Here is a 23,244-nt window from a genome sequence, read left to right as displayed (position 1 = left end):
GGTTCAAAGTTTTGAATAACCAAAACGATTATAAAATTCAAAATAAGCATTCAACTCTCTTCAAATTTCACACATCCGACTATTTCTACTAACACAAGATCTGCAGTGAAGATGGGATATATCAGCCCATTCCTTCTGGTACTTCCAACACAAAGTGCCAAAATATATTTAAATAATCGAACATTGGCTGAGGGTATACCTCTATCGACAAACCTGACGTAAACTTTTTAACAAAATTCTGTTACACATTCCAGATTTGAAGGTTGTATCTGTAACAGGTCAAGAGATATGTTCATACATAATCTATTTTTTTTTAGAGGTACCTCCGATTCTGATGCAATATCTCCAGTTTCCAGTGTAACTCCAAATATTTATATCGTCTATTTTACTTTCAGGCTATGATATTTTTCAGGAAAATCTTTTTAGCGGTTTTTGAGTTTCAAACTTACAAACAACCAAAAAATAATCAAAATGGCTTCTGAGCTGAACATATTCCATATTCCATTCGGCAAATATTGAAAAATGAGCTCAGGGTTAAAGCCATTGAAATTCCAAAGGGCAAAAACTTACACTGCAATAGAAAGAAAATAGACTCAAAAGAGCTAAAGAGTTGCTTCGCTTGGCCGAAAGTGGTGAACTGCCAAATTTGGATTTCTCCGATGAGAAAACATTCGTTGTCCAGCAGTTTGTAAACAAACAAAATGATTGTGTTTACTTGCCAAAGAACTCAAGCGTCGGCCGCTCTTATTAATCGACCGTAGCATCAGAATAAATGCCGAATATTATCGCGAAAATATTCTGGAGGGTGTGTATTAAAGCCTTGGGCACGCAAACATTTTGGCCGCAGACCTGGGACATTCTAACATGAATCAGCACCATCACATTCAGCACGCGCCACCCAAGAGTGGTTACAAAATGAGGTTCCACGCTTCATTTCCAGCGCGCAATGGCCACCAAAATCTCCGAACACCAATCCGTTGGACTATTGTGTCTGGAGTATTTTGGAAAGCAAGGTTGGCACTAAAAGATATCAAAGTGTCGATCATCTCAAGCAAGCGCTTCGCCGGCAAATAGCACAAAATACCGCAGAGCAACATTCAAGCAGCGTGAGACGGTTTCATTGACCATTTGAAGGCCATAATTCGTGCCAAAGGTGACCAATTTGAACAAATCGAAACTTATTCTTAAATTTGATGCTATTTCCGACATTTTTTGCATTCATTCAATAAAATTTAAAAGTAAGAACTATGGCGTTCGACTTTGTTGTAGTTTTTTATTCCACTCTGTATATACGGGAGCTATAGCTATATCTAAACCGATTTTCACCAAATTTGATGTACTTGTTTATGTGCTGAATTTCGTCGGAAGTGCCAAATTTCAGGTCATTTGGACTGATATTGGCCATTTAGTGCACATCTCGAAATCGGTTGAAGAACTATATATATGGGAACTTTATCCAAATTTGAACAGACCCTTACCACTACTTGGTGTAGGGTATAAATATTTATTAAACAAAGACCCCCTTACAAATAATTCATTCGATTTTGAATTTCATTGCACCAAATGTTCAACATTTATTTGAATTTGATTTGATTTTTTGCTCCACATGACCCATTCATTTTTTATACCCTACACCACATAGTGGTAATGGTATTATGTCTTTGTGCATTTGTTTGTAACATGGAGAGGGAAGCGAGATAGACCCATAGTTACTCCTGAGGATCTCCATAGAATCACTTTCTGAGTTGATTTATACATGTCAATCCGTCCGTCCGTCTGTCCATGTATTCTTGGGAACAAAATGCAGGTCGCATTTATTATCCGATTAAGATGAAATTTTGCACAAATCATTTGTTTGGCCCAAGGACGAACCCTATTAAAATTGGAGTAATCGGTAAAAATTTAGATATAGCTCCCATAGATAACTTCGTCCGTTTTGCCTTTTATTTTGCACCAAACGTGTAATATCAGCCCGAAATGCACATACAACCAAATTAGGCCTGAAAATTAGTATGCCAAATTTGATCGAAATCGGTTCAGAAATAGCTATAGCTCCCATATATATATATATTGTTCATCCGATTTGTTGTATTTGTTACCCACAGCCGTAATATGCATTCCGTAACAACGATATTCAGGGAAATACATGAAATAGAGCTCAGATATATCTTTGCTAAATTTTATCGAGATCGGTTCAGATTTGGATATAGCTCCCATATATAACTTCGTCCGATTTACCTTTTATTGTGCACCAAACGTCTAATATTTGCCCAAATGGGATGGAATTTGGTACATACGACCGAATTGAGTCTAGAAGCTAGTATGCCAAATTTGGTGAAGATCGGTTCAGATATAGCTATAGCTCCCATATATATTGTTCATCCGATTTGTTATTTTTGTCCTCCGCAGCCGTAATATGCACTCTGTAACAACAATATTTGGGGAAATATATCAAATACAGCTCAGAAATACCTTTGCTAAATTTTATCGAGATCAGTTCAGATTAGGATATAGCTCCCATATATAACCACGTCCGATTTGCCTTTTATTGTGCACCAAACGTCTAATATTTGTCCAAATGGGATGGAATTTTGCTCTCACAACCGAATTAAGTCTAGAAGTTAGCATGCCAAATTTGGTGAAGATTGGTTCAGATATAGCTATAGCTCCCCTGTATATTGTTCATCCGATTTGTTGTATTTGTTACCCACAGCCGTAATATGCACTCCGTAACAACGATATTCAGGGAAATATATAAAATACAGCTCAGAAATATCTTCGCCAAATTTTATCGAGATCGGTTCCGATTTGGATGTATCTTTATCCGATTTCAAATTAATTGTACGCCAAAGTGGCAATATAAATCCGAATTTAAAAGATACAAATGATTCGGCATATTTAGTCCTTTGAACTTTAAATTATAATTAAACCATAGCGTGTATGATTGAATTCTCCCATAAAAACTTTTAATTGTTATGCGGAGCTCTACTAAATTAGCAAAGTGGTGTAGGGCATCATAAAGTAGGCCCGCCCCAGTTTAAGACTCTATTTACTGGTTTTCGAATTAAAAATGTGAATAACACAATTAAAATTCTAAATTTCTGGGACTAATTTCTTGTTCTATAAAAATGTTAATTACCACCTGTTTCTCTATTACCGTACCCATACAATGCTACAATGATATATACTCTATCATATGATATAACGGTTTTAGACCATTGGTCTATTTGGACCAAATCCATTTCAGAACATTTGTAGTCGATCTAGTTGATTGTCGTAACACAAGAAGGGCATCCGATTTGGTCCAAAATTGGTACATAGTAATATCATTGTCAAACTTAGACCAAGTTCGGAGATGGGCAACATCGATTCAGTCATTCAAAAGTCAAAATTTTCACAGAAAATAATTTACATCATAAAAAAAGAAAGACTCAACCGATTTCGCTCAACCTTGGAAAATCCTAATATTTTCGTCAGTGCTAGGTCAGGTCCGAAAATGGGCAATATCGGCCCACTCCATCCAGTATCACCCCCACAACGATTCAAAATTTTAAATAATTATAAATCTAATAAAATGTGACATAGGAGTTCGATTCTCATCCAATTTCATACATCCCAATATTTTTATTAACACAAGATCTGGTGTGAAGATGGGATATATAGGTTCACTCCTTCTAGTACCTCCTCCACAACAGGTCTGAATTTGCAATAGCATTGAAGCTCGTAAAATGCTAAATTAGTATTCCATACAACCTCAGTACATCTTTATATTTCTATCAACACAAGATTTGGTATGAAAATGGGATATATCGGTCCACTCCTTCTGGTACCTTCACCCACAAAAGGTGGAAATTTTCAGAAAATATTCTACAGCACAGAAATAGAAAGGATTATCCGATTTTGCTCCGACTTTGCAAATCCTAATATTTCCATCAGTGCTACGTCAGGTGCGAAAATGGACAATATCGGTTCGGTCCATCCAGTACCTCCCCCACAAAGGGTCAACATTTTCAATAATTATAACTCTTATAAAATGTGTTGTAAGAGTCCGATTGTCTTCAAATTCCCCACATCCCAATATTTTTATTAACACAAGATCTGGTGTGAAGATGGGATATATCGGTCCACTCTTTCTGTTATCTCCCCCCCACAAAGGGTTAACATTTTAAATAACCGAAACGCTCATAAAATGATTGCGGGATATATATAGATCCACCTCTTTCTAGGACCTCCTCCACAACAGGTCTGAATTTGCAATAGCAATGAAGCTCGTAAAATGCTAAATTAGTATCCGACACAACCTCGGTACATCTTAATATTTCTATCAACACAATATTTGGTATGAAAATGTGATATATCGGTCCACTCCTTCTGGTACCTTCACCCACAAAAGGTGGCAATTTTCAGAAAATATTTTACAGCACAGAAATAGAAAGGATTATCCGATTTTGCTTCGACTTTGCAAATCCTAATATTTCCATCAGTGCTAAGTCAGGTGTGAAAACGGACAATGTCGGTTCAGTCCATCCAGTACCTCCCCCACAAAGGTTCAATATTTTCAATAATTATAGCTATTATAAAATGCGTTGTTAGAGGCCGATTGTCTTCAAATTCCCCACATCCCAATATTTTTTTTAACACAAGATCTGGTGTGAAGATGGGATATATCGGTCCACTATTTCTGTTATCTCCCCCCACAAAGGGTTAACATTTTAAATAATCAAAACGCTTATAAAATTCGAAATAAGGAACCGATTCATTCTCATCAAATTTCATACATCTTAACATTTCTACGAAGACAAAATCTGGTGTGAAGATGGTGCATATCGGACCACTCCTTCTGGTACCTTCCCCACAAAGGGTTAACGGTTTGAATAACCGAAACGCTCATAAAATTAGAAATAAGCATCCGATACATTCTTCCCATTCTCATTAAATTTCACGCATCTCAATATTTCTACCAAGAGTAGAAGATGGTACATATCGAACTACTCCTTCTAGTATCTCCACCACAAAGGGGTCAAGATTTTAAATTATTATAACTCTCATAAAATGTGAAATAAAACTCCGATTCTCTTCCAATTTCACATATGTCAATATTTTAATCAATGAGGAATAGAAATCGGCCCAAACCCTCCGGTACCTTCTCCACAAATATTCAATATTTACATATACAGAAAAAATCCATATTCAGATCTCTGATTGAAAAAATATTTAGATATACCAAGTTTGAAAAGAAACACTGACAAGTTATGTGAAATATAAGTATTTAAAATTGTGACCCTTTGTGGTGGAGGTACCAGAAGGGGCATGCCGATATCTATTTTCTTTACACCATATCTTGTTTTAGTGGAAATATTGATATGTTAACAATTTAAAGAGGATCGGATGCTTATTTCCAACTCTATGAAAATTTTGTCCCGTTTGTGGGGGAGATATAAGAAGTAGTGTTCCGACATATTCTATCTTCACACCTGATCTTGTGTTAGTAAAAATATTGGGATGTGCCGGGCTTAAAAATAATCGGATGTTCCTCTCGCATTTTATGAACTTCATAGTTATTCGAAATTTAAACCGCCCTTTGTGGTAGGGGTATCAGAAGGAGTGGACCTATATTTTCCCTCTTCACAGCAGATCTTGTGTCTACAAGAATATTGGGATGTGCGGAGTTTGTAGATACCAGAAGGAGTGGTTCGATATATTCAATCTTCACATCAGATTTTTTGCTTAAAAATTGCTGGGATGTGTGAAATTTGAAGTGGATCGGCTTCATGGTTATTCAAAATGTTCCCATATGTTTCATCTTCATACCAGTTTTTGTGCTGCTAGAAATATTGGTGTGGGTGAAATTTGAAGAATCGGATGCACATTTTGTATTTTATTACAGATACAATTTTTCAAAATTTTGACCCGTTGTGGGGGAAGTACCAGAAGAAGTGGACCGATATAATCCATCTTCACTCCAAATCTGGTGTTGATAGAAATATTGGAATGTGAGAAGTTTCAAATGAACCAGATGCTTATATCGCATTTTATGACAAATATAACAAATATGATTATTCAAAATGTTGACCCTCCCGTCCTACCGCTGTTGGAAATATTAGAATTTGCAAAAATTGGAGGAAATTGGATGGTCCTGTCTTGTTCTATTAGATTCATTATTTTCTGTGAAAATGTTGACCTTTAGCGGGAAAGGTACCAAAAAGAGTGGACCGAATTACCCATCTCCAAACTCGATGTAAGCATGACAATAATATTATGATGGTAACGAGATTGGATCAAATCGGATAGTCCCTTCGAGAGTTATCGTGCGCACTAGCCAAATAGGCAGACAGGCGGACGTCGCTTGATCGACTCCTAATGTCCTGAAACGGATTTGGTCCAAAGAGACCTAGGGTCCAAAACCATTATTTCGATGTGGCACGTTTTGACCGTATCAAATGATATATACCCTCTAGCCATATGGTATAAAAACCTCATAGAAAAACAACCTCTTTATGCCACACATCAGTTGAAACTCAGGTTCGGTTTTAAATGTAGCTCCAATAGCCTAGAAGTGTGTCCCTCTAATTTAGATCAAAATAATTTTTAAATATAGATCCCTCATTTATTCGATTTCAGATTTAATGAAACCAGAATTTCCACATTCATTTGAATTTGATTTGATTGGATTTTGAGGATATCATTTGGATCAACTCCACCCATTCCCTTCGATATTGATTTCTTATGTCTTTAAAAAAAATGAAAGTTTTTATTTAAAAAAATGGTGTTAAAGCGTATCTATCTGTCCATGTGTTTGTATGTAGATACCGTATCATTAATACATATGTATTGATGATGAATGTAGTCCTTTTATTTTCCCCCCTCTCCCACTTGTTGTGATGATGATGTTACTTACAATCAATTAAATCAATGTTATGTGATGGGGAACGACAGACACGTGAGTGCATTTATCTGTGTGTGTGTACATATATGTGTCACTGTATGCATTTCCAGTGATGAGCATGATGATGATGATAATGATGCTTCCTCTGATGTTGTTGTCGTTGTTGATGTGAATAAAGGTGGTCGTTGGATGTTTTAGTTTTGTAGGTCAGTGATAGAGTTCGATTGATGATTGCCTTGGAACTAGAAGATGCGGGTAATACCATCATCATGGAGGCACCACACATACCTAACTCTGTGTGTGTGTGTATTGATAATTACATAAATATAGTCCCCATCCCCATCCGCATCTACATAAATACATGCTGCTGAAAGTGAGAGACAACAACACTCACTGTTGTCGAGACCACTTACCGCCTTTACACTTTGAACCTCAGATGTGTAATCCTTTCATTTCTCCTGGTTGCAGCAATGGAAATCTCAGCTGTTGCTATTGATCTATCTATGTGTGTGTGTGTTGCTGTTTTTTGTTGTTGTCATACACTTGTAGATAATAGGAAAAAAACAGCAACTAAATATTTTTTGCTGTTGTTGTTATTATTGAATTACAGAACTTTTTTTATTATTAAATTTTATTTTTATTTCCTCTTTCCTTTGATTGATTCCTTGATTTCTCACAAACAACCACTTAACCCAGGCCTTTGCTGTAATGGCACTATGGCACAATTCTCTATGGACCTTTCAAAATAGATTGCTTTATTTATTCTATTTTTTTCTTTCTTTTTTATATAAAAATTTGAAATTACATTTAATTTTCAATAGATTTTTCTTTTCTTCTTCCACTCACAATTTCCAATTTTCCCGCCTATCTCATATTGGCATTTTGTTTTGCTCTCGTGATTTATCCGTTATTTATTGGGTGAAATTTCTTGCTCGACACTCGTGTTGTTTGACACTTATAACCGTTACTTTGGTGGCACTTTTTCAAAATTCAAATTTTTGATTTTTTCTTTTTTGGAATTAAACATTTTTTCTTTCCCAACACCGACCACCGGACAACTGACTCTGGATTGGACGAGAACGACGTTGTTTCACGGACGCAAGACGCGTAACAAATGAACCGAAACTTTAAAGCTAAACAACGCACAAACGATGATGTTATGCCACAACAAAAAGAGGTTCTTTTTTGCAATAATAAAATCTCGATACATACACACACACAATGCGGGCGTCGGGCGATGGCGTTCGAGAGAATGTGTTTTAATAGAAAATGTGATTTTTTGAAAACTTTTTTAAAATAAGAGGAATTTTTTGAAATTCTCCATAGAATTATAGTCTTCCATGGGGAGAGAATAAGAAATTCGGGAAATTGAATTCTTAAATTTGATTTTTCTCCAGATGACTAAAACGTTTATAAACAAGCAAGTCGGATTTGCCGACAGATGTATACCCCCAGCCTTGAGTAATGATTATTCAAAATTATTCAAATGATTATTAACCCTTTATGGGGGAGGTTCCGCAGCAGTTGGCCAATATTGACCAATTCGTATCTGACCTAAGTCTGATATTAATATTACAATTTGACAGATTTGAACTACATCGACTACTTCCCATACTTATATGAGATATGTGCAAATATTCGGAAAATGTGGAAATATGCGTGAGGTAACAGATATAGCGGACCGAAAATATGCAAAATTTGAAGGAAATCGAACATTTATATTCAATTTTATGCGAAATCATAAATTTTGAAAAATTACGTATTCAAATCAGATTTCTGGTTAAGAGAAATATTTAGATATAGCATGTTGCATATAGAGATATAAGTGTTGGAAATTGTAGCCCTTTGTGGTTGAGATACCAAAAAGGATTGGCTGATATACAGGGTCATAATTTTAACAGCGCCATAATTTTTATTTTTTTTTTTTAAATTTTATTAAATGGAAGCAAGAAATGTTGAAAATAGCATCAAATTTTAAAATAATTTTAGATTTGTTCGAATTTGTCACCTTTAGCACGAATTATGGCCTTCAAACGGCCAATGCAACCGTCACACAATGCCCAAATGTTGCACTGCGGTATTTTAACCCATTCAAGCAAGGGTGATCGACACATTGGTATTTCTTAGTGCCAACCTTGCTTTCCAAAATACTTCAGACTCCAATAGTCCAACGGATTGGTATCCGGAGATTTTGGTGGCCATTTTGTAACCATTCTGCGGCCAAAATTTTTGCGTGCCTAAGACTTTAATACACCCTCCAGAATATTTTCGCGATAATATTCGGCATTTATTCTGATGCAACGGTCGATTAATACGAGCGGTGAGCGACCATCGGCTGTTATGGCGGCCCACACCACACCATCACCATGGCCGGCGCTTGAGTTCTGGTAGTCAACCGAAGGTGCACATTTTCAGTTGACCTCTTTGGGAAGTAAACACGATCATTTTGTTTGTTTACAAACTGCTAGACAACGAATGTTTTCTCATCGGAGAAACTCAAATTCGGCAGTTCACCACTTTCGGCCAAGCGAAGCAACTCTTTAGCTCTTTCGAGTCTATTTTCTTTCTGCGGCGGTGTAAGCTCTTGCACTTTTTTGAATTTCAATGGTTTTACCCCCAGCTCATTTTTCAATATTTGCCGATTGAAATATTGCGAAATGTTCAGCTCACGAGCCATTTTTCGGCCACTGCGACGGGGATTTCGATCAAGTCGCTTCTTTACTTTTCGAACCATTTCTGCCGATGTTGCTGTTTTCTTCCGTCCACTTCCTACGGGCTACGCTATCAGTATCACGGTAACGAGCGATGGTACGAGACACAAAAGATTTATTCACATTTATATGCTGGAGTGCTCTAACGATAGCCAGCCAAATATAAAGAAATGACACTATCACGCTTGAATTCCATCACGAATAAAATGGTGGAAAATTCTCACCAAAATGCTTTTGTACGCTTGTAAAAAATCTAATGAGCTAAACAAGCCCTTATACGTCATTCGGATATTTAAATTTCTTTTCTCATGAACTTCCACCAACTCCATATCTTCATTCCTGACATGGAAGTCTGGATTCATAACAACCTACTTCTAGCTTGCAATTGCAAGCTATACCTTCTGATTGAGAATGACACGACTGTAGGGGCCTTTTCGTAGAAACGAATCAAGCCCCTTCCTAGCTCACAGTTCAGTACACCAGTTCCTTAACGTATTAGTGATAAAATGCATATATTTCATGTCACTCATACGCAGCGTTTTCATACAAACGACCGGATTCTACATAACTAGAGAAGGAACTACTTCGTTTATTTCCTCCAAATTTGACATGTGAAAAACTTCAGAATACTAGATTTCAAAGGCTTGAAAGGCCATCAATGTCTCATTTCTTCGTCTTCGGACGGCATATTTTTTATATTATTATTATTCTTCTGAATTTTTATGTTTCTTATTGTTTATGATCAAAATGTACACCTTCAACAATTCCACATTTTTTTCATAATTATTCATGTTTACAATTTTCACAAAATTGTCTTTTTATTTAAGGTCCACTGTACCTCTCAATAATTCATTGTTATTTTTCGCCCAGACGCTTTCATTGTGTTTATGCGCAATGAAAATCATTGTTTCCGTTTATATTTCATTGCAAGGATAAACAAGCAGTGAGTGTGTGTGTGTGTGCGCGTTGTGTTCAAATGTGTTTGGTAACACGAAATATAGAAGAAGCCTCATACATGTTGATTTATAAACAGGAGTTGCCACAACAATGCTTCAGTTAATAAACATAAGTCTGCTCCCGCTCTCTCATTCTCTCTCTCTCGAGTTCACTTTACACTCAATTACATGGCTGAACGTTGAGACAAACAAATACTACCAAACATTGTGTCATTGCAGCAAATATCCATGAAGGTTTTTCATTCTTCACAGTTTCCGTTAAATTGTTTTTGTTTTCGTTTTTTTTTGGGAGAAATGGAGTGCTGTATGAGAGCAAAAGAGAAGGGGAAGTGGGAGTAGATGTAGTATTCATGCATTTTCATTGTCAACCATCTCATAAAAACAATAAATCCACATCAAATTTCATTCATTATTTTGAATGGTATTACTACTTAAGAGGCAGTGCAGAGTGGTAAGGATAGGAGAGGAAGTGGAATTCTGTTTTTGAGATAGAGTGTAGGGAAAAAGGAATTGGAACATATATATAAGTGTTCTGAATTCTTTAGACCATATTCTATAAAAAAAAATAATTCGAGGTCTTGGATGCCCCACAATCGTCTAGAACACCCCTAGTTCTTCCATGTTCTATGAGCAATCCAGGTCGTCCTTTGGCAAATTAAGACCTCAAGGTCTTCCATGGACCTTAGAAAACCTCAAGGTCTTCTATGGACATTAGAAGACCTCAAGGTCTTCTATGGATACTAGAAGACCTCAAGGCCTTCTATGGATACTAGAAGACCTTAAGGTCTTCTATGGATACTAGAAGACCTCCAGGTCTTCTACAGGCAATAGAAAATGTCCAGGTCTCCTATGGACAATAGAAGACCTCCAGGTCTTCTACGGACAATAGAAAACCTCCTGGATAGCTATGGACAATTTAAAACCTCCGGGTCTTCTATGGATACTAGAAGACCTCCAGGTCTTTTATGGATACCTCCAGGTCTTCTATGAACAATAGAAGACCCCCAGGTCTCCTATGGACAATAGACGACCTCCAGGTCTTCTACGGAAAATAGAAAACCTCCTGGATAGCTGTGGACAATTGAAAACCTCAAGGTCTTCTATGGACATTAGTAGACCTCAAGGTCTTCCATGGACCTTAGAAAATCTCAAGGTCTTCTATGGACATTAGAAGACCTCAAGGCCTTCAATAGATATTAGAAGACCTCAAGGCCTTCAATGGACATTAGAAGACCTCAAGGCCTTCAATGGACATTAGAAGACCTCAAGGCCTTCAATGGACATTAGAAGACCTCAAGGCCTTCAATGGACATTAGAAGACCTGCAGCTCTTTTGTGGACTAGAGAAGACCTGCAGCTCTTCTATTGAACTATAGAAGACCTCCAGCTCTTCCATGGACAATAGAAGACCTCCAGCTCTTCTATGGACAATAGAAGACCTCCAGCTCTTCTATGGACAATAGAAGACCTCAAGGTCTTCCATGGACCTTAGAAAGCCTCAAGATCTTATATGGACATTAGAAGACCTCAAGGTCTTCTATGACCAATAGAAGACCTTAAGCTCTTCTATGGCCTATAGAAGACCTTAAGCTCTTCAATGGCCTATAGAATACCTTGAGCTCTTCTATGGACTATAGAAGACCTTGAGGTCTTCTATGGCCTACAGAAGACATTATTTTAATTATAAGACATTCTTTTGAATATTATTAATACACAATAAAAGACCTCCAGTTCTTCTACGACTTTAGAAGGTCCTCTTTGGACTGTAGAAGACCTCCAAGTGCTCTATTGCCAATACGAGACCTGCAGGTCCTCTTTGGCCAACTGAAGACCTCCAAGTCCTCTATGGACAATAGATGACATCCAAGCCCTTGAATTAGGTCATGCTTCTTCCATATAAATTCCTTTTAAATAAGTCACTGAATGATATTATTACATTACCTCCCTCCTTCCCCTCCCTTACCTCTCCTCTCACTCTCACCACAATCTACCCACATTTCCCAAAACAACAACAAAATCTACTTGTTGATTCTTCAAGCTTGTGGTAAATCTCTGCTGTTACCTTGATGTTTACCCAAACCTCAGGCTGTCAGCTTTCAGGTATCGACGTCTGAGGCGTGAGCTATGTTGTTGTGCTTTCCCAAATGAAAATAAGATATTTGTTGATTTGTATTCGTCCTTTTGGTAAATCCCAGTAAATCCTTTTGATAAGTAACTGTGGCTTTAGCAGCAACGAACACAAGAACGAAGCTGGAGATGATGACGTTGTTGGCAGAAAAGAAAGTGCCTTGGAACAATTGCCTGTGTTGGGGAGTAGGTTTTAGCGTGTTATATTGGCATTTCAAATGTTAGACGGCAACAAACAGCAACAATACGAAACGCTCTTTCCTTGGCATAATATTTCTTTATTTATTTGAGTGTCTTTTGATTTTCGTAGTTTTTGTTTTCGCCGCTTCATTCTTGGCAATTTCCTTTTTTGGATTGCCATAATAAAGCATGAGACATCATTGCAGATTATATGTGGGGGGGTGAGGAGGGTGTCCTCTCCCCTCCCCCTTCTTCATCACTATCTCCTTGCGTCGTCTGCTAAGTTTTGAATTTCAATTTTATGACGGCGATTTCTTTTTCTCCGCACCGATTAATCACAGCTCATTTAGTGTTGCCTGTGTTTTCTTTTCTTCTCATTCATTCTTTTTCTCTTTGTGTTTTTTATAGTCGTTCTTCTCTATTCAGATATTCTGAAGCAAATTGTAATGGAATTTCCTTTGTTAAGAAATAATGTGTTTAAATAGGGAAAAGCTTTTGCTAATTTCACATAAATGCCGGACAACTCCTACTATACCTCCACTACGAAAGTTCAAAATTTTCCAAACGAAGTTATAACAAGTAAAAAAGCTGTAAGTTCGGCCGGGCCGAACTTTTAATACCCTCCACCATTTGGTACAAATTTGGCAATTTCCAAAAAAAAAAAACCGTTAAAAATTCTGTTAAAATCTTAAAAATACCGAATGCTTATACGACGACGTGGGCCTGCATAGGCAACTTTTGTCATAAATTATTACAATATTTAAAAGCGAAACTTGAAGAAAAATCTGTTTATAATGTAGCTAAAATCGTCAAAATACCGAATATGGGGGGGGGGTACCGTTATATGGGGGCTATACGAAGACGTGGACCTGCACAGAAAATTTTCTGGCATGGGCTGAAGTATCCATTACAAACTTCACATGCGAAATTTGAAAGAATCCCTGTAAATAATGTCGCTAAAATCATTAAAATACCGAATATCGGGGGGTACCGTTATATGGGGGCTATATGAAGACGTGGACCTACATGGCTCATTTTTTGACTTTGGATGAAGTATCCATTACGAACTTCAAATACCAAATTTGAAACGATTCCGGTAAACAATGTCGCTACAATCATCAAAATACCGAATATCGGGGTGTACCGTTATATGGGGGCTATATGAAGACGTGGACTTGCACAGATAATTTTCTGTCTTAGACTCTAGTATCCATTACGAACTTCAAATACCAAATTTGAAATAATTCCGGTGAATAATGTCGCTGAAATCATCAAAATACCGAATATCGGGAGGTACCGTTATATGGGGGCTATATGATAACTTGGACCTATATGGCCCATTTACGAACTTAACCTGCCTACTGGGAAAATATACATGTGTGCAAAATTTTAGCCTTCTATATCAATTTGTTCGAAAGATAGCGTGATTACAACAGACAGACAGACAGACAGACACACAGACAGACGGACATGGCTAAATCGTCTTAGAATTTTACGCTGATCAAGAATATATATATTTTGTTGGGTCTGACATGAATATTTCGAGGAGTTACAAACGGAATGACAAAATTAATATACCCTCCATAGTATGGTGGAGGGTATAAAAATCATATAAAGCGTATGAAGTATCAGATTTGGTTGAAACCTCTTTATGTTTATATCAGACTTACACCTCAGGTGCTAAAATTGATAACATCGGCCCAATATCCAACCCCATCAAACCTCTCCCACTGATCAATGATTTCAGGATTTCAGCTCTTTAGCCCCACAACCAAACACATCCAAAACCACCCCCATATCTTAACCTCAGACACTAACGGTGACATTTCAGGGTTTCAGCTCAATTTCTTTTCGTATAATCTAGTACTTTTCGTATAGTTAAAATACACTATTTCCAAATAATCTCCATATCTCAACTTCTGATACCAACAGTGACCTTGATATCAAATTTAAGGATTTCAGCTCTTTAATTTGATCCATTATCAAATTTAGTACCATTTAGTAAATTTGTAGTACGCATGTCCGAAACCAGCTCCTTTTCCAAACCACAGACACCAAGAGTGACATCCACATCAAACGTTTAGGATTTCAGCTCTATTCCTTCACCCAATACCAAATTTAGTACCATTTAGAACTTTTGTACAATTATAGTACAACTTATTTAAAACCACCTCCATATCTCAATTCTAGATACCAACAGAGACATCTAAACCAAATTTCATAATTTCATCCAATTCCAAATTTAGTACCATTTAGTACTTTTCGTAAAAATGTAGGACCCCTTTCCAAACCACCAAATCAAATCTCAGACACAGATTCCATCACTAATCTAAAAACTAATTTTCAGCCTTTTATCTCTATCCCGCTACTCCATACCAAATATAGTACCATTCAGTACCTTTCGTACGATTATAGTATACGTTTTCGAAATCATCTGCATATCTTAATTTCAGATACCAACAAAGAGCTCAATATGAAATTTTAGTACCATATTGTACTTTTCGTACAAATATAGGACGTATTTTCAAATCACTGCCAAATCTTAAAGAAAAAAAAAAATTCAGCAAATAATCTAAACATCAAATATATTACCATTTAGTACTTTTCGTACAATTATAGTACGCGTTTCCGAAACCACCTCCATATGCCCAGGCTACACATAAACAGCGAACCTAATACCAAAATTCAGATTTCAAACACTATACTAATATAGCATTTTTATACCCTCAGCCATTTGTCTAGAAAGGGTATACAGGGTGAGATGAAAAAACTGCAACCAATTTCAGACTGCTGACATTTCTAAGCCACTCGTCCGGCAGCTGTTAAAATTATTCCAGTGACAGCTCATTATATTGTTTACAAGCGTACAAAAACATTTTGGTGAGAATTTTCCAGAAAAATAGTTATTCGTGATGGAATTCAAGCGTGATAGTGTGATTTCTTCAGATATTTGGCTGGAAAACCACAAGTGGCAAGGCTGTCGTTAGAGCACTCCAGCATTTAAATGTGAATAAATCTTTTGTGTCTCGTACCGTTACCGTGATACTGGTAGCGTAGCCCGACGTCAAGGAAGTGGACGGAAGAAAACAGCAACATCAGCAGAAATGCTTCGAAAAGTAAAGAAGCGACTTGATCGAAACCCGCGTCGCAGTGGCCGAAGAATGGCTCGTGAGCTGAATATATCGCAATATTTCATTCGGCAAATATTGAAAAATGAGCTCGAGGTAAAGCCATTGAAGTTCCAAAAAGTGCAAGAACTTAGACCGCGCAAGAGAAAGAAAATAGACTCAAAAGAGCTAAAAAGTTGCTTGGCTTGGCCGAAAGTCGTGAACTGCCGAATTTGGTTTTCTCCGATGAGAAAACATTCGTTGTTCAGCTGTTTGTAAACAAACAAAATGATCGTGTTTACTTGCCAAAGAGGTCAGCTGAAAGTGTGAACCTTCGGTTGGCCATCAGAACTCAAGCACCGGCCATGGTGATGGTGTGGGCCGCCATAACAGCAGATAGTTGCTCTCCGTTCGTATTAATCGACCGAATATTATCGCGAATATATTCTACAGGGTGTATTAAAGCCTTGGGCACACAAACATTTTGGCCACAGTCCTGGGACATTCCAACAGGACTCAGCACGCGCCACCCAAGAATGGTTACAAAATGAGGTTCCACGCTTCATATCCAGCGCACAGTGGCCACCAAAATCTCCGGATACCAATCCGTTGGACTATTGTGTCTGGAGTGGATTGGAAAGCAAGGTTGGCACTAAAAACTACAAAAGTGTCGATCACCTCAAGCAAGCGCTTCGCCGGGAATGGGCCAAAATACCGCAGAGCAACATTCGGGCAGCGTGTGATGGTTTCATTGGCCGTTTGAAGGCCGTAATTCGTGCCAAAGCTGACAAATTCGAACAAATCTAAACTTATTCTAAAATTTGATGCTATTCCCGACATTTATTGCATTCATTTAATGAAATTAAAAAAATGTAAAAAGTATGGCGTTTGACTTTGTTGCAGTTTTTTTTTTAATATCACCCTGTATGTGTAAGGTACCAGATATAGCGGACCGAAATATCCACTTCATCTAATGCAGATAAAAATATTGGTACGCACAAAATTTAAAGGAAATCGATCATTTATATCCAATTTTATATGAAATCATATATTCATATTAGATTTCTGGCGAAGGGAAATATTTAGATATAGCAAGTTGTATAGAATCGCCGAGTTGTTTCACAAGTTAAGACCATTATAAGTATTGGAAATTGTGGCCCTTTGTGGGTGAAGTACCCGGAAGGGTTTGGCAGATATCTATCATCTTCACAACAGATTTTGGGTTAGCAAAAATATTTGGATGTGTGAAATTTGGAGACAGTTGGATGCTTATTTCAGATTTAATGATCGTTTTGATTTTTCAAAATGCTGACCCTTTGTGGGTGGAGGTACCAGAAGACATGGACCGATCTCTTCCATCTTTATAACAGATCTTGTGTGGATGGAAATATTGAGATGTACCAAGTCTGAATGGAATCGGATGTTAATTTCGCATTTTATGAGCTTCATGGATACTCGAAATTTTGACCCTTTGTGGGGAAGGTGCCAGAAGGAGTGGATCGATCTTGTGCTTTACAGCAGATCTTGTGTTAGCAGCAATAATGGGAGGTGTGAAATATGAAGAGAACCGGATGCTTATTTCGGATTTTATGATCGTTTTTGGTATTCAAAACGTTGACACTTTGTGGGTGAAGGTACCAGAAGGAATGATCTGATCTCTACCACCTTTTTAACAGTTCTTGTCTTGATGGAAATATTGAGATGTGCCAAGTCTGAATGAAATCGGATGTTAATCTCGCGTTTTACGAGCTTCATTGATATTCAAAATTGTGACCCTTTCTGGGAGAAAATACCAGAAGAAGTAAACCGACATATCCCATCTTTATAGCAGATCTTGTGTTAGCAGCAATAATGGGAGGTGTGAAATATTAAGAGAACCGGATGCTTATTTCGGATTTTATAATCGTTTTGGTTATTCAAAACGTTGTCCCTTTGTGGGGGAGGTACCTGAAGAAATGGTCCGATCTCCTCTACCACCTACATAACAGTTTTTGTCTTGATGGAAATATTGCGATGTGCCAAGTCTGAATGAAATCGGATGTTAATTTCGCGTTTTATAAGCTTCATGGATATTTAAAATTGTTACCCTTTGTGTGGGAGCTACCAGAAAGATTGGACTGATATATCCCATCTTTACAGCAGATCTTGGCAGTTAGCAGTAATAACGGGAGGTGTGAAATTTGAAGAGAACCAGATGCTTATTCGGATTTTATGATCGTGTTATAAAAACCCGCAATATACAAATACGTTTAAAAACAAAACCCTTCAATTTATTGTACGGAAAGACTACAAAAAACTAAAAAAAATCGACGATTTAAAACAAATATTTAAAAATTGATAAATTAGGAAATATTTTAAAAAATCCACGATCTGAAAAATATTTGAAAATGTTTTTGAAAAGAACCCCGAAATTTGAAGTCCTATTCAATGTTAGCAAACATATTATGATGGACCAAAATTAGACCAAATCTAAGTATATCATTCGTGAAATCGGATTCATTATTTTTGAAAAAAAATGACTTTAAGAGGTGAGACTTTAATCTTTAATCGTTCTATAAATTGAGGGACCATCGCACTTCAACTTGGGTTGCTTAATAACGATCCCCTTCAAAATACGCCCATACCAGGAAAAACCTGTCTGGAGCAAAAGTCAGTTTTTGGACAATCGAATTTGTGCAAGGAGTTAAAAATTCGATTTTCGACGTTTTTGTCCCAAAGCAAAGTCGATTTCAATTTCAGCTATTTGATGTGTAGTTTTATGAGCTGGTTTTTTACTTAATTATACCCTACACCACAAGGTGGTCAGGGTATTATGTCTTTGTGCATTTGTTTGTAACATGGAGAAGGAAGTGAGATAGACCCACAGTTACTTTTGATGATCTGCATAGAATCACATTCTGAGTCGATTTATGTATGTCCGTCCGTCCATGTATTTTTGTAAACAAAGTACAGTTCGCAATTATTGCCTATCCAGATGAAATTTTGCACAAATCATTTGTTTGGCCCAAGGACGAACCCTATTGAAATTGGAGATAATCGGTCAAAATTTAGATATTGCTCCCATATATATCTTCGTCCGATTTGCTTTTTATTGTGCACCAAATGTGTAATATCAGCCCGAATAGTATGGAATTTTGCACGTACGAACAGATTGGACTTGAAAATAAGCATGCCAAATTTGATCGAAATCGGTTCAGATATAGCTATAGCTCCCATATATATTGTTCATCCGATTTGTTATTTTTGTCCTCCCCAGCCGTAATATGCACTCTGTAACAACAATATTTGGGGAAATATATCAAATGCAGATCAGAAATACATTTGCTTAATTTTATCGAGATCGGTTCATATATGGATATAGCTCCCATATATAACTTCGTCCGATTTACCTTTTATTGTGCACCAAACGTCTAATATTTGCCCAAATGGGATGGAATTTGGCACTTACGACGGAATTGAGTCTAGAAGCTAGTATGTCAAATTTGGTGAAGATCGGTTCAGATATAGCTATAGCTACCATATATACTGTTCATCCGATTTGTTACATTTGTTACCCACAGCCGTAATATGCACCCGGTACAAAGATATTCAGGGAAATATATGAAATACAGCTCAGAAATATCTCTGCCAAATTTTATCGAGATTGGTTCATATATGGATGTAGCTCCCATATATATTTTTATCCGATTTCAAATTAATTCTGCACCAAATGGGCAATACAAGTTCGAATTTAAATGATACAAGTGCTTCGGCATATTTAGTCCTTTGAACTTTAAATTATAATTGTAATCATAGCGTGTATGATTGAATTCTCTTATAAAAACTTTTAATTGTTATGCGCAGCTCTACTAAATTAGTAAAGTGGTGTAGGGTATCATAAAGTCTGCCCCGCCCGACTTTAAGACTTCCTTTACTGGTTTTTAATAGAATTTGCCAGCTAATAAACATTAATAGTAAAAATTGTTAATGTATTTAAACAAGTATCCTAAAACTGGTGTCTGGTATCTGGTAATTAGAATAATTCCCCTTTAAAGGTAGGTCAATCTGAAAAAAAGTATGTATTTTTGATTTCTAAAAAAAAAACAGCTTGGCTATAACTTGGCTTGGATTTTGCATTTTGATTGAATTACTAAAAAAATTAATGCAATTCTAAAAATTCCTAAATTCCTAAAAAATTAATAACATTTTAAATATTAATTAGAAAAAAAATAATTTTTACAATTTTTGTTGTTGACATAATTGTTCGAACTAAATCCCATTTTTGTGTGGCATTTTTGATTGATGTTCTGTGTTTAAATCATATGTTTCTTTAATGTATTTTTTAATAACCAATTTTCCCTTTTCATTTAGGTCTTGACGCTCTAGTTCGTGAATTCAAATCGGGTAGGGTAACGCTGCGTCGCAATCGCCGCAAGACCCATACCAATGAAGCGCTGCAGGAGATGTTCCAGGTTTTGGAAATAAGTCAAAAACAAAATCGCAACTCTCAGATATGTGTGGATTTGAATTTTTAAGTGTAAAGTGACCGATCAACCGACCAACGATAACCATGGCTTTATTATAAAGAAATTCCATTTTAATTTTTTTTTTAAATCTTAACCTAATAACCAAGCTGCCGGCCCCCAAATAAGTATTTTTTTTGAATTATATACAAATGTATTTTTTTATTATATTTTTTTTATTTTAATGGACTGCAAGCTAACGCTCAAAGATCTTTTTTTTTAAATTATTATAATTATATATTTACATATGAAAATACACATACTTATATATCACATTTGTTATACACAATTTATATATGCACTTTTTTTATTATAAATATTCATATTTTTAATGTTTAACATTAGGGTGTCCCGGAAAAATTCTATAAATTATTTACAAAACATAGCACGAAATATTTTTTCTTAGTCATCGAAAATTGTTTGAAAAGAGCATTAAATTAAATTGAAGTTGTTATGAAAATAAATTTTAAAATTTTTGCTATGATACAGTATTATTTATCCAAAAATGAAATGCTTCAAATATTTTGAAAATACTTATTTCATGATTTCCGAACATCACATGACACTGTAAGTTTACTATAAAAACTTCAATATTTAAAAAAAATTAAAAAACTTAAATTTTTCTTAAATTTTCTGAAAATACTTATTTCATGATTTCCGAACATCACATGACACTGTAAGTTTACTATAAAAACTTCAATATTTAAAAAAAAAAAATAAAAAAACTTAAATTTTGAAATTTCTTAAATTTTCTGAAAATACTTATTTCATGATTTCCGAACATCACATGACACTGTAAGGTTACTATAAAAACTTCAATATTTAAAAAAAAAATTAAAAACCTTATATTTTGAAATTTCTGATTATTCGTATTAATTGTAAAAAAACTCATATTTTCATTTGCGTGTTCTAAATCCAAATTCCATTATTGAAGTGCCTAATGAATGATATAAATCAAAAAATTATTTACATAATTTGGATATCAAAATTTTTTAAAATTTCCTCTTAAATCCAAAATCTGAAAACCCATTAGCGAAGTGCCTTATATATAATATTCTATTAAATATTATTAAAAAAATTTGGATTTTGAAATAGTGGACACCCTTCTAGGACACCCTAATAACTCACACATATACATATATTAAACTACTACCACCACCACTATATTATACATATATATAACTTCCATATATATACCCAAAAACCCATATTGCAATTATATTTACTTATTTCGTTTTTTTTTTTTTATTATTTTGTTGCAACTTTTTGAAAAAATGTGTTCTGAAAAGTTTTTTTTTCTTCAAGTTTTTGGTTTTTTTCTGCTATTTTGTTGCATTTAAAAAAATAGAAACGCTTTTTTGGCATTATATATATATATTTTTTTTTGAAATTTATTATTATTTTATAATACCTTAAATAAAAAAAAACAGAAAAACATTTTTTTGAATTATTTGAATTACTATTATTACTAATCCAATTTTGTTCCCAACTCTTTATATTGCGTTAATAAAAGTTAATCCCAAATAATCTTGTGGCAATGTCTTTTATTTATCAGGGGAAAGACAGAGATAAAATACTCATTACAAAACGGACTATAAACGAATGGCACAGTGAGCAAAATCGAAAAAATAAGAACGTATTTGATCGAACACATGTGCTCTGTTTCAGAACCTGTAATAAATGTATAAATAAATGTATAAATGCTACACAAAAAAAATGTTAATCTAGTAGGTTCTCGTAGGTTCTGAAATAAAACAATAACAATAAAGACCAACGTTTTTTTACACATTTCATACGAAATATTTAAAAAAAAAAGTTCGGTGGCCCTACATGTAATCCAGTCATTATTTTTGTTAGGAAAACAAGTAAAAAAGCTATAAGTTCGGCCGGGCCGAACTTTGAATACCCTCCACCATTTGGCAATTCTCAAAAACAATAAAATCCGTTAAAAATTCTATTAAAATCTTAAAAATACCGAATGTAGCTGTTATATTTGGGGTCTATACGACGACATGAACCTGCATAGGTAACATTTGTCATAAGCCATTAGAATATTCAAATGCGAAACTTAAAAAAATTGGTGAATAATGTAGCTAAAATCATTAAAGTACCGAATAGCGGGAGCTGCCGTTACATGGGGGCTATACGAAGACGTGGACCTTGACAGACAGTTTTCTGTCATAGGCTGTAGTATCTATTACGAACTTCAAATACCAAATTTGAAACAATTCCGGTGAATAATGTCGCTAAAATCATCAAAATATTGAATATGGGTAGGTACCGTTATATGGGGGCTATTCGAGGATGTGGTACTGCACAGACAATTTTCTATCTTAAGCTATAGTATCCATTACGAACTTCAAATTCCAAATTTGAAACAATTCCGGTGAATAATGTCGCTAAAATACCGAATTTATACGCAGACGTGGACCTGGACAGACAGTTTTTTGTCATAGGCTGTAGTATCCATTACAAACTTCAAATACCAAATTTGAAACAATTCCGGTGATTAATGTCGCTAAAATCTTCATAATACTGAATATCGGGAGGTACCGTTATATGGAGGCTATACGAAGACGTGGACCTGCACAGACATTTTTCTGTCATAGGCTGTAGTATCCATTACGAACTTCAAATACCAAATTTGAACAATTCTGTTGAACAATGTCGCTAAAGTCATCAAAATATCGGGAGGTACTCTTATGTGGAGGCTATACGAAGACGTGGACCTATACAGACAGTTTTCTGTCATAGGCTGTAGCATCCATTGCGAACT

At 35.7% G+C, this 23,244-nt stretch overlaps 1 protein-coding gene across 2 annotated transcripts in view; it reads left to right on the top strand.

Annotated features, from left to right (window-relative positions):
* LOC101891226 (uncharacterized) overlaps positions 1-21,081 on the top strand; it is a 95,093-nt gene extending 74,012 nt beyond the window's left edge. Inside the window, exon 9 of one of the 2 annotated variants that reach the window (XM_059118091.1) lies at positions 20,317-21,081. In XM_059118091.1, coding sequence (XP_058974074.1) covers positions 20,317-20,480 — 164 coding nt within the window. In that variant the 3' untranslated portion in view covers positions 20,481-21,081. The remainder of the gene's footprint in view (positions 1-20,316) is intronic. The other variant, XM_059118099.1, reaches the window with a different exon arrangement.
* The last annotated feature ends 2,163 nt before the right edge of the window (positions 21,082-23,244 follow it).

This window comes from Musca domestica, unplaced genomic scaffold, assembly GCF_030504385.1.
Source record: "Musca domestica strain aabys unplaced genomic scaffold, Musca_domestica.polishedcontigs.V.1.1 1, whole genome shotgun sequence".
Lineage (NCBI taxonomy): Eukaryota > Metazoa > Arthropoda > Insecta > Diptera > Muscidae > Musca > Musca domestica.
The sequence above is the reverse complement of the archived record's forward strand: the minus strand, read 5'-3'. Positions and strand labels throughout refer to the sequence as shown.